At 44.9% G+C, this 12,028-nt stretch overlaps 1 protein-coding gene across 3 annotated transcripts; it reads left to right on the top strand.

Annotated features, from left to right (window-relative positions):
* Positions 1-2,551: 2,551 nt before the first annotated feature.
* On the top strand, positions 2,552-11,538 carry si:ch211-195b15.7 (synembryn-A). Of its 3 annotated transcripts, none has more exons than XM_052518364.1 (15): positions 2,552-2,763; positions 3,547-3,649; positions 3,857-3,904; positions 4,748-4,765; positions 5,184-5,282; positions 5,373-6,115; positions 6,308-6,443; positions 6,596-6,784; positions 7,049-7,143; positions 7,390-7,540; positions 9,365-9,460; positions 9,703-9,847; positions 10,086-10,218; positions 10,441-10,575; positions 10,803-11,538. In XM_052518364.1, exons 2-15 carry the CDS (start codon positions 3,548-3,550, stop codon positions 10,930-10,932), a joined length of 2,220 nt encoding a protein of 739 aa, XP_052374324.1. In that variant the 5' UTR covers positions 2,552-2,763; position 3,547; the 3' UTR covers positions 10,933-11,538. The 3 variants fall into 3 exon arrangements, with proteins under 3 accessions (XP_052374324.1, XP_052374323.1, XP_052374325.1); XM_052518363.1 differs by lacking the exon at positions 2,552-2,763 and adding an exon at positions 3,199-3,273; XM_052518365.1 differs by lacking the exons at positions 2,552-2,763; positions 4,748-4,765 and adding an exon at positions 3,199-3,273.
* Positions 11,539-12,028: the final 490 nt, after the last annotated feature.

Raw genomic sequence — 12,028 nt, 5'->3', positions numbered from 1 at the left:
CCACCATGCTTCACCTTAAGGATTGGTGCCTGGTTTCCTCCAGACGTGACACTTGGAATTCAGGCCAAAGAGTTTCATCTTTGTTTCATCAGACCAGAGAATCTTGTTAATCATGAGAGTCCTTTAGGTGACTTTTGGCAAACTCCAAGCAGTCTGGCCAATCTACCATAACGGACCGATTGATGGACTGCTGCAGAGATGGTTGTCCTTCTCCCATCTCCACAGAGGAACACTGGATCTCTGTCAGAGTGACCATCGGGTTCTTGGTCACCTTCCTAACCAAGGCTCCTCTCTCCTGAATGCTCAGTTTGGCCAGGCGGCCAGCTCTAGGAAGAGTCTTGGTGGTTCCAAACTTTTTACATTTAAGAATGATGTTCTTGGGGACCTTGAATGCTGCAGAATGTTTTTGGTACTCGTCCCCAGATTTGTGCCTCGACACAATCCTGTCTCGGAGCTCCATAGCTACTGTCAGCTGTGGGACCTTATATAGACAGCTGTGTCCTTTCCAAATCATGTCCAATTAATTAAATTTACCACTTGTGGACTCCAATCAAGTTGTATAAACATCTCAAGGATGATCAATGAAAACAGGATGCACCTGAACTCAATTTTGAGTCTCATAGCAAAGGGTCTGAAAACTTATGTAAATAAGGTACTTCACTTTGTTATTTTTAAAACATTTGCAAAAAATTCTAAAATAGGGATTTTAGCATCAAAGATTTAGCCTGTGGTAACCAATCAGCATTCAGGATTAGAACCCCCCATTGTATAATTAAGTAATAAGGCAAGAGGGGTTGTGGTACATCGCCAATATTATTTTTTTGTTATTATATATATTTTTTCTTCTCCCAAGTGTCGCAGCGGTCTAAGTCACAGTGGTCTAAGGTACTGCATCTCAGTGCAAGAGGAGTCACTGCAGTCCCTGGTTCGAATCCAGGCTGCATCACATCCGGCCGCGATTGGCCCAGGGTCACCCGGGTTTGGCCGGGGTAGGCCGTCATTGTAAAAAAAATAATTTGTTCTTAACTGACTTGTTTAGTTATATAAAGGTTAAATAAAAAATTAAATAATAATTCAATATACCACAGCTAAGGACTGTTCTTAGGCACAACGCAACGCGGAGTGCCTGGATACAGCCCTGAGCAGTGGCATATTGGCCATATATCACAACCCCCCAAGGTGCCTTATTGCCATTATAAACTGGTTACCAACGTAGAGCAGTACAAATAAATGTTTTGTCATACGTGGTATTTTTTTATTTTTTTATTTCACCTTTATTTAACCAGGTAGGCTAGTTGAGAACAAGTTCTCATTTGCAACTGCGACCTGGCCAAGATAAAGCATAACAGTGCGAACAGACAACAGAGTTACACATGGAGTAAACAATTAACAAGTCAATAACACAGTAGAAAAAAAGGGGAGTCTATATACAATGTGTGCAAAAGGCATGAGGTAGGCGAATAATTACAATATTGCAGATTAACACTGGAGTGATAAACGATCAGATGATCATGTACAGGTAGAGATATTGGTGTGCAAAAGAGCAGAAAAGTAAATAAATAAAAACTGCGGGGATGAGGTAGGTGAAAATGGGTGGGCTATTTACCAATAGATTATGTACAGCTGCAGCAATCGGTTAGTATATAGTCTGATATACCACAGCTGTCAGCTTTCAGGGCTGGAACCACCCATTTATAATGCGGTTTTGATCCTCTTGAACAAGGCCAATATTTGCGAGCAATGCAGTGCTTTGCGCTCTACCATGAGAAAAAATATGTATATTTGGGCAAACAGAGATGTGCAAGCAAGGAGAGGGAGACTTGGACAATAGCTTCCAAAAAAGTTTTACAAAGGGCAAAAAAGCTGGCTAACTAGCCATATAAGAAAGACATTTAAACTTACCGCCATGACAAGTAACAGCTGCACTTTGGTGGACATTGCGCAAGTGGTAACCTGGTAACGCGCGTCTCGATTGACAGGTGGTTGCGCCAGACCACACGCCCATGTGAGCTGTAACCAACCAGATTAGAGTAGCCAAACTGGTCTATTAAAACCTAATCTGATTGGTTAGAAGACACAGGTTCCACTTCCAAGAGCTCCTGCTCTCTCTCTCTCAATGAAATTAAATGCAAAGGGTTTTATTGGCATGGGAATCGTATTTTTACATTGCCCAAGCAAGTGAAATGGATAATAAACAAAATAATCAATAAAAAAAGAAACATTACACTCACAAACGTTCCAAAAGAAAAGGGACATTTCTCTCTCTCTCTCCCTCCTTCCTTGCAAATCGCTGTTTGCACCTCTACACATATTTGTGTCATGGTAAAATGCACTTTACCGACATACGTTCTTCTCTGTCGTTCTAATGTAAGTCTCAAGAAGATGTGTTAAATCCTCAATGAAGGATTAGCGTTTTTGGATGCAACGGAAAGATTTCCACGGTCGTATTAGTTAACAGAAAAAAACGACAGGCACATGCACGAGTATCAGACTCACAGGACTAAAATGAAAGCAAGCGATCTATCAAGGTTTAAGTGAGAAGTGGATTTTGCGCCACTCAAACACAGGAAATAGATGGCTGAAAAAGGACAGATCACTAAGATCTGTCCTTTTCACTAAGAGCATTTATATTTCCCCTCATCCCTCCCTCCACCTATCCATGCATTTGTTAATTACCCTTATTAGTAAATAGGCTCACAGGCTTTCATCTCTCCAACTCCCTCTTTCCACAACTCTCTTTTCATCTTCGCCATTCTTTAACAGGTATGTCAACATGCACTCCTCTCATTTTTTTTGTCTTTTCTCTTTTTCTCTGTCTTCCCTCTATCTCTTTGATGGTGACCACTTACTCTCCCAAAAGTCTGCCTGCCTGTCTCTCATTGCATGTCTGTCTGTTTGTCTGTCTGCCTGTCTATGAGGAAGATAAAATATTCAAACATTCTCATTTGTGAAGCATCTCTTCATTTCCTCATGCTGTTACTTTCCTTTCACTACCAGGCTATCTTCTCTGTATTGTTCCTATTTCTAATCTTCGAAACATTCCTTATTTTGCTGTCTATCTCTGTCCATTTACTAGTCACTGTTCACAATATAATCCATGGCCCATTGCACTGTGAAAAGAGAGAGAGGGGGAGAGAGAGAGAAAGAGGTGAGGGAGATTAGATTAGATTACATACAGGGGTTTAGGAGACAGAAACTGCACAGAGAAACACAGGGAGACAAAGAGACAAGACCAAGGTTGCTGTCTGTATCCTGCCATTGTAGGGACACCAGGTTTGTGGGGTGTAGATGTAGGTAGAATGTGTGCTACTATAGCATGACTGACGGTGTTATTATTGAATATTGTACGTTAGGATGAAAAGTAATGCTTTGATCACTCTGCATTGTAATTGTGTGTGTGTGTGTGTGTGTGTGTGTGTGTGTGTGTGTGTGTGTGTGTGTGTGTGTGTGTGTGTGTGTGTGTGTGTGTGTGTGTGTGTGTGTGTGTGTGTGTGTGTGTGTGTGTGTGTGTGTGTGTGTGTGTGTGTGTGTGTGTGTGTGTGAAAGCATGGATATGGATATGGATATGGACTTGGAGAGGATCATTCAGTGCATCAAACAAGGAGACCAGGACAGTGTCCAGATACACCTGGACCACTACAACACTCAGGTACTACACTGCCTGTGTTACTATGACTACCACACTACTGTAAACAGCTGTCTGTAACCATGACTACCACACCGTGTGGCTGTCTGTTTCCATGACTACAATTCTCCATGACTGCACCATGTATCCTTGACTGTTTTCTTATACCCTCTCCTTCTCTTTCTCTTTCCAATTCTCTTTCTCCCTCCCTCCCACATATCTTCTCCCCAGTATGCTGAATGCTTCTTCTTCAATATTGAGGAGAGGGAAAGAAGAAAGGTGAGGATGAGGAAAAGACTTGAACTACTCTTTATTTCTGTCATTCCTTTGCATCGTTTCTCCGCTGCCTCTATATTTCATTCTTCCATCATCCCTTCATTTCTATTTCTTTCGCCCTCTGTCCTTTCCCATCTCTCTCTCTCTCTCTCTCTCTGTCTATTCCCCTGGCCTGTCCCTGCCCTCTCAGTGTCAGGCCACCAGAGGCTCAGATTAACCATGTAATTAGACAAAATCCTGCTCATCCCCCGCCACTCATCTTTATCTCTCTCCTTCGCTCACACTCCATCCCTGTCCTTCTCCTCCCCTCCCTGTCTCGCTGTCCTATCTATCTCATGTCCTCTTTTTTTCTTTCTTTCCTTCTTTCTTTCTCTCTCTTTCTCACTTCCAACTGGGCACAGACGTCATTTCAATTTCCAGTTTAGATTTACATTTGGTTGTGTTGTCAAATAACGTGAATTGAATGTGACATCAAGAAAAAAGTTCACCATGTCATTGAGTTGGGTGAAAGAGAATACAAAATTCCCTTATGTTGATGACTTCCTGAAAATCCAATCAGTTTTCCATGTTGATTCAACATTATCACATTGAATATTTTTTTTTTTATTGAAGTAGAAACAATGTTGATTCAACCAGTTTTTGTCCAGTGGGATGGTTCTTTTCCACCTCCCTCCCCTACAGTAATCATCCCCTTCTTTCCCCCTCTTCTGTCATCCCCTTCAGCTCCTCTCTTCTCTCTCTGTCGTATCTCTTCATAATGTTAATGATGTCATTATTCATCATTTCGATGTCTTCTTTCTTCCACCTATAATGGCTCTACTATAATGGCTGTGCAAATGACTGCAGCAAAAAGAGCTGGATGAGGTAAAAAAGACTAACTCATTACACCATCAGAAAGAGAGAGAGATAGGACTACAGGGGGGAGAGAGAGACCGAGAGAAAAGAATAGGGAGAAAAGGGAAGAGAGAGGGAGGGCGAAGCTGAGCTGACAGGTCCTTACTCTACATTACACTAATCTCCATTCAGCGCAGTGTTTCATTAGTGGGTGTATGTGGGTGGGTGTGTGTAAGTGCGTGCCTGTGTGTGTGTGTGTGTGTGTGTGTGTGTGTGTGTGTGTGTGTGTGTGTGTGTGTGTGTGTGTGTGTGTGTGTGTGTGTGTGTGTGTGTGTGTGTGTGTGTGTGTGTGTGTGTGCCTACGCAAGTGTGTGTGTATGTGTGTGTACTCCAAAGCTAATTGTTGTGTGTAATGACTCAACCTACTCCCCCCATTAACCCTCACCAGTTCAGGAAGAACAAAATGAGGGACTTTGTTCCCGACTCGGACTCTGATTTCAACTCAGACTCAGATGACGCTGAGGACCAGGATCTCCTTCTCAGACGGGTGAGTCAGGGTGTGTGTGTGTGCATGGAGTTCTCTATTTCTACCTGTTGCTCTTTTCAGTTAAACTGAATTCTCCTCTCCTCTCCCCAGAGGCTGGCTGCAGCCCTGGTGTGGTTTATCCGTACCCAGCTCCAGCCGGGGGTTCTGAGAGTGACCCTGCGTACGCTACGTATCCTGTCCCGCGACCGGCAGGCTCTGGCGCCCCTGGTGACCGACACCGCCCTCCTCACCCTAGCCCACCTGGGCGGCATAACCTCCCTGCCCATCCCCGAAGGCCAGGAGGAAGACGAGGAGGAAGGTCATGATGCCGAGAGAGAAGATTACGGCTATGTCCTCGGTGACGTCAGTTCGGATGCCTGTAAACAGAGCGACACAGAGGCCAGTGAGTGCAGTATGGGCGCTAATGCTAATGCTAGCTTGTTAGCAGTTAGCAATGTGGATGCTAACGTTGTCGGTGCTAGCCCGACCCAGCACTCCTTGGCCCAGGCTTCCACTCAGACCTGTCCAGCGCTGGATACGGCCAACAACAGCCAAGGTGGAGCAACGACATCGCCATCAGTGACCAGGGACCCCTGCTGCACTCTCAGTACAGAAACCTGCCATGACAACCTGCGCTCTGTCTCCACGGAAACCTGCACTGCCGAGCACCACTGCTCTCCGGGTCATGGAGCTCTGGTGCGTGGAAAGAAGGATGCCCGGGAAGAGATGGATGAAGAGGAGGACAAAGAAGATAAAGAGGAAGATGACCAGGTGGGGAGGAGGGAGGCCCTGAAAGCCCTTTGTAATATAATCTACAACAGTCAAAGGGCGCAAGAGAGGGTCAGCGCTCTGAGGTGAGGGAGAGCAACTGTTGGAGTACAGCAAAAACTATATCTAGTATGGCATCACTTCCCTCATCTCTCTCGCTCTCTCGCTCTCGCTCGCTCTCTCTCGCTCTCTCTCTCTCCTCTCTCTCTCTCTCTCTCTCTCTCTCTCTCTCTCTCTCTCTCTCTCTCTCTCTCTCTCTCTTTCTCTCTCTCTCTCAGACTGCTCTCTGGTCTATCTGACAAGCTGAAGCAGGGGATCAGTGCCAAAGCTATTCCCAGTGGTCAGTTTTATGAACTACGGCTGCTCTTCCTGCTGACGGCTCTGAGACCAGAGCTCAGGGTGCAACTGCAGCAGGTAACAGCCTAGAGGAGGATGGAATTGTGGTTTTCCTGCTAATGATTTGGGATGGGTAGGTCTACTGTATGCCCCTCTCTCTCCTGCCATCTCTCCATCTCTTTTTCTTTTCTCTCTCTCTCTCTCCATATCCCCCTGTCTCTCTTTGTCAGGAGCGAGGGGTGTCCATGCTGACTGCAGCTCTGGAGCAGTGTCTGTCTGCGCGGTGGGGGGAAGAGTACGAGGTGCTGAGTGACCACAGTGCGCCCCCTGTCTCTAAGGAGGTGTCACAGCGAGCTGTGGAGATCCTCAAGACCCTGTTCAACATCACATACAGCTTCCACAGACAGGAGCCAGACGAGGTGGGTGGAGGAGAGTCCCATAGAATTCAAATGTGGCTTTGTCCCAAATAGCATGATCTATTCCAATATCTGTACCTTGTCCGTCTTCTATGGGGCATCCTTGGCTTTTAGTTTGTGAGTAGGTAAGAGTAGGTAGCTAGGAGATATCTCAAAATACTAATCCAGTACTTTTTAAGCCAAGACTGGGGGTTAGTTTAAACTGATCCTAGATCTGTGGCCAGGAGGCCTTTTTAAAGTCCCCTCTTTTCTTTGTGTCCCTCTCAGGAGGATGCAGCTCTCTATCGCCGCCTGGCTGCAGTGCTACGTCACTGCCTGCTGCTGACCTGTGACGGAGAAGAACTCACTGAGGAGATACAGGGGTATGCACGAGGGCTTCTGCTGTCCCCTCTTCTCTTGTATATCCATGCATTTGTATTTGCATCTTTATTTTGAAAGTAATGGTGGCCATTCTAGGTGTTGTCAAAATGTTTACTTTTTCACGGCGAAGTAGAAAAGATATGTTCTGAATCATTTTGAAATGGGGGCCATTTCAGGTTTGCCCCATGTCTCCTTACCTCTGATCCCTGACCCTTAACCCCTGACATTTAACCTATAACCCTCCATAGGCACACAGTGAATGTGCTCTCTGCCCTACCCCTACAATGTCTGGACGTGCTGCTGTCTGTGCGTCTGACGGAGGGTTCACAGGAGTGGGAAGGGGTCAACATGGACACTGTCCACACCCTACTCACCTTCATGGAGAGACGCCTGGACAGGGTGAGGCAGAGGAAGAGGGAGGAAGGGACTGAGAGAGAGAGGAAAGTGGGGAGGAAAGGAGGGAGGAAAGGAGGCACCTACAGTGCCTTGCGAAAGTATTCGGCCCCCTTGAACTTTGCGACCTTTTGCCACATTTCAGGCTTCAAACATAAAGATATAAAACTGTATTTTTTTGTGAAGAATCAACAACAAATGGGACACAATCATGAAGTGGAATGACATTTATTGGATATTTCAAACTTTTTTAACAAATCAAAAACTGAAAAATTGGGCATGCAAAATTATTCAGCCCCCTTAAGTTAATACTTTGTAGCGCCACCTTTTGCTGCGATTACAGCTGTAAGTCGCTTGGGGTATGTCTCTATCAGTTTTGCACATCGAGACACTGAAATGTTTGAGCTCAGTGAGGTTGGATGGAGAGCATTTGTGAACAGCAGTTTTCAGTTCTTTCCACAGATTCTCGATTGGATTCAGGTCTGGACTTTGACTTGGCCATTCTAACACCTGGATATGTTTATTTTTGAACCATTCCATTGTAGATTTTGCTTTATGTTTTGGATCATTGTCTTGTTGGAAGACAAATCTCTGTCCCAGTCTCAGGTCTTTTGCAGACTCCATCAGGTTTTCTTCCAGAATGGTCCTGTATTTGGCTCCATCCATCTTCCCATCATTTTTAACCATCTTCCCTGTCCCTGCTGAAGAAAAGCAGGCCCAAACCATGATGCTGCCACCACCATGTTTGACAGTGGGGATGGTGTGTTCAGGGTGATGAGCTGTGTTGCTTTTACGCCAAACATAACGTTTTGCATTGTTGCCAAAAAGTTCCATTTTGGTTTCATCTGACCAGAGCACCTTCTTCCACATGTTTGGTGTGTCTCCCAGGTGGCTTGTGGCAAACTTTAAACAACACTTTTTATGGATATCTTTAAGAAATGGCTTTCTTCTTGCCACTCTTCCATAAAGGCCAGATTTGTGCAATATACGACTGATTGTTGTCCTATGGACAGAGTCTCCCACCTCAGCTGTAGATCTCTGCAGTTCATCCAGAGTGATCATGGGCCTCTTGGCTGCATCTCTGATCAGTCTTCTCCTTGTATGAGCTGAAAGTTTAGAGGGACGGCCAGGTCTTGGTAGATTTGCAGTGGTCTGATACTCCTTCCATTTCAATATTATCGCTTGCACAGTGCTCCTTGGGATGTTTAAAGCTTGGGAAATCTTTTGTATCCAAATCCGGCTTTAAACTTCTTCACAACAGTATCTCGGACCTGCCTGGTGTGTTCCTTGTTCTTCATGATGCTCTCTGCGCTTTTAACGGACCTCTGAGACTATCAAAGTGCAGGTGCATTTATACAGAGACTTGATTACACACAGGTGGATTGTATTTATCATCATTAATCATTTAGGTCAACATTGGATCATTCAGAGATCCTCACTGAACTTCTGGAGAGAGTTTGCTGCACTGAAAGTAAAGGGGCTGAATAATTTTGCACGCCCAATTTTTCAGTTTTTGATTTGTTAAAAAAGTTTGAAATATCCAATAAATGTCGTTCCACTTCATGATTGTGTCCCACTTGTTGTTGATTCTTCACAAAAAAAATACAGTTTTATATCTTTATGTTTGAAGCCTGAAATGTGGCAAAAGGTCGCAAAGTTCAAGGGGGCCGAATACTTTCGCAAGGCACTGTATCTCATATGAGGATGCTGCTTGCTTCCCCATGGTGTACAGTGGAGGGTTGCATCTCAATAGAGCATAGCTATGGAAGCATACCGGGTGTGTATAAAGGGTCATAAGCTGACAAAATCACCTATGAATTTGTTATGAAGGGTCAGAAGTTGAAGGAGAAACTGACTCCAGTCCTGAATCTGTTGACTGAGAGCTGCCGCGCGCACCGCGAGACACGCCACTACCTCAGACAACAGGTACTGTTCTCAACTGTTGGGCTGAAACTCCAACTGATTATTGTGGCTTTAATACAGCATGATAATGTTAGTCTGATGTTCAGTTTACATTGTTGTGTTGGAGAAGCCTGCTTCGACTTGTGATATTGGGGCCTCTGTCTTTCCCCTCCCTACATGGGTTCTGGATAGCAGCTAACTGGTTGAGCAGGTTTCTGCTCCCACCCAGCACTAACACCTGCCTCTGCCTCTGTCCACCGCTACAGATCCTCCCCCCTCTGAGGGACGTGGCCTTGAGGCCGGAGCAGGGGGCCACAGTGAGGGGACGTCTGGTGCGCCTGATGACCCACATGGACACGGACATCAAGCACTGTGCTGCCGAGCTCCTCTTCGTGCTCTGCAAAGAGAACGGTGCCCACATCATATCACACACCTGTCACACTTACTCGCTCCTCATTTCCAAGTAACTCTTGGTTAGAAGGACCCAATCGTATCACAGCATACTTACTAACCCCTCATAGCACATGTAGTAACTCATATCTAACCACCCCCCCCACGCTTCATCTCCGTTTCAGTTAGTGACAATCCAAGTGTGTGAAATAGATGGATGTTGCCATCTTATGTTTCTCCCTCTCTGTCTGTCTCTCAGTGAGTCGTTTTGTGAAGTACACAGGCTACGGTAACGCAGCAGGTTTGCTGGCAGCGAGGGGCTTGCTGAGTGGAGGTCAGGTGACCCACGCCCAGTACTCTAGCGACTCAGACTCTGACACAGAGGAATACAGGTGTGTAAAACAACCATTGATAATGTCACAAACACAACACTTTGTAATACTGTATAGGGAGGGACACAATGCATCTTTAGGCTTGTGTCGCATTACTCTGACTGATAGATTTGACTTGGAACTATCAAAACGGCATAAATCGGAGCATGCAACAGAAGCAATTGTAGATGGTTAGGAGTGGACAGTATTTACAAGGGAGGTGTTTGTAACTGTGTTCCACAGGGAAGCTAAGGGGCGCATCAACCCAGTGACGGGGAGGGTGGAGGAGGAGCAGCCAGACCCCATGGAGGGAATGACAGAGCGGGAGAAAGAGCAGGAGGCACTAAGACTCATCAGCCTGTTCAACAGGCTCTCACGGTGTGTGTATTTGTGTGTGTGTGTGTGTGTGTGTGTGTGTGTGTGTGTGTGTGTGTGTGTGTGTGTGTGTGTGTGTGTGTGTGTGTGTGTGTGTGTGTGTGTGTGTGTGTGTGTGTGTGTGTGTGTGTGTGTCTGTGAGTACATATATGTTTCAGCTAGTGACTATCCATGTGTGTGAAATAGATGGATGTTTCCAATTTCTCTCTTTCTCCCTCTGTCTCTCTCAGGGACAAGATCATCCAACCCGTGGGAGTGATGACAGGGGGGGGACTGGAGCCCCTGTGTGGTCAGATGAGGGGGAGCACTGTGGAAGAGGTGGAATCAGAGGGGGAGAGTGAGGAAGAGAGGGAAAAGTAGGGAGGTTAGAAAATAAAAGTGAGAGATGGGAGGGTGATTACAAGAATTTACAGCATAGGATGGTGAAGAGACAGAAAGAGTAAGAGAGATCGAGGTTGGTTTGTATTTATATAGCACAGTTGTGGAAAAAGTACCCAATTGTCATACTTGAGTAAAAGTGAAGATACCTTGAAAATGACTGAAGTGAGTCACCCAGTAAAAAGTATCTGGTTTATCAAGTATCAAAAGTCAAATACAATGCTAAAAATACACTTAAGTGTCAAAATTAAAGGTAAATGTTATAAATCCTTTCAAATTCCTTATATTAAGCAAACCAGACTGAACAATTGATTTGTATTTATTTATGGATAGCCAGGGACACACTCCAACAGTCAGACATAATTGACAAACGAAGCATTTGTGTTTAATTAGTCCACCAGATCAGAAGCTGTAGGGATGACCACGTGTTTTCTTGATAAGTGTGTGAATTGAATTAGCATTCGAAATGTAACAAGTACTTTTGGGTGTCAGGGAAAATGTATGGGAGTCAAAAACTACAGATTTTATTTAGGAATGTGGTGGAGTAAAAGTAAAAGTTGTATAAAATATCAAGAATAAAGTACCGACACCCCCAAAAAAAAATACTTAAGTAGTACTTCAAAGTATTTTTTGCTTAGTTACTTTACACCACTGATATAGCACCTTTCCTCCATTTACCTGAAAGCACTTTACTTTGGAGCGTATGTCTGCACCCCACCTCATCTGTCACTATGTGTAGCGCTCGTCTGAATGTACTGTATACGGTAGCATCACCCACCAAAACACAGCTCTTAGAATCACTGTTTAGCCAGGTACATTCCCTGAGAAGAAAATGTCAATAAAAAAAACACTAGAAAAAGGACAAGAAGCAGAGAACAGAGTCCTCAGATTCCTTGGCAATCGTAGTGTTGTTTAGCTTCCATATCCTATATTTTCCCACTCTGGTTCCTCTCCTGGAGATAACCCCACTTATGTTCAGATATCACAATTGGACTGGAGAGGGAATAACAGGTCCATGGTGATTGTAATCAATGATGTGGGAGCAGTTATTGTGCAGGTGTCATGTGATGGTGAAAGG

Source organism: Oncorhynchus keta, chromosome 5 (assembly GCF_023373465.1).
Source record: "Oncorhynchus keta strain PuntledgeMale-10-30-2019 chromosome 5, Oket_V2, whole genome shotgun sequence".
NCBI lineage: Eukaryota > Metazoa > Chordata > Actinopteri > Salmoniformes > Salmonidae > Oncorhynchus > Oncorhynchus keta.
Note: the sequence above shows the minus strand (reverse complement) of the source record. Positions and strands in the feature narration are given on the sequence as shown.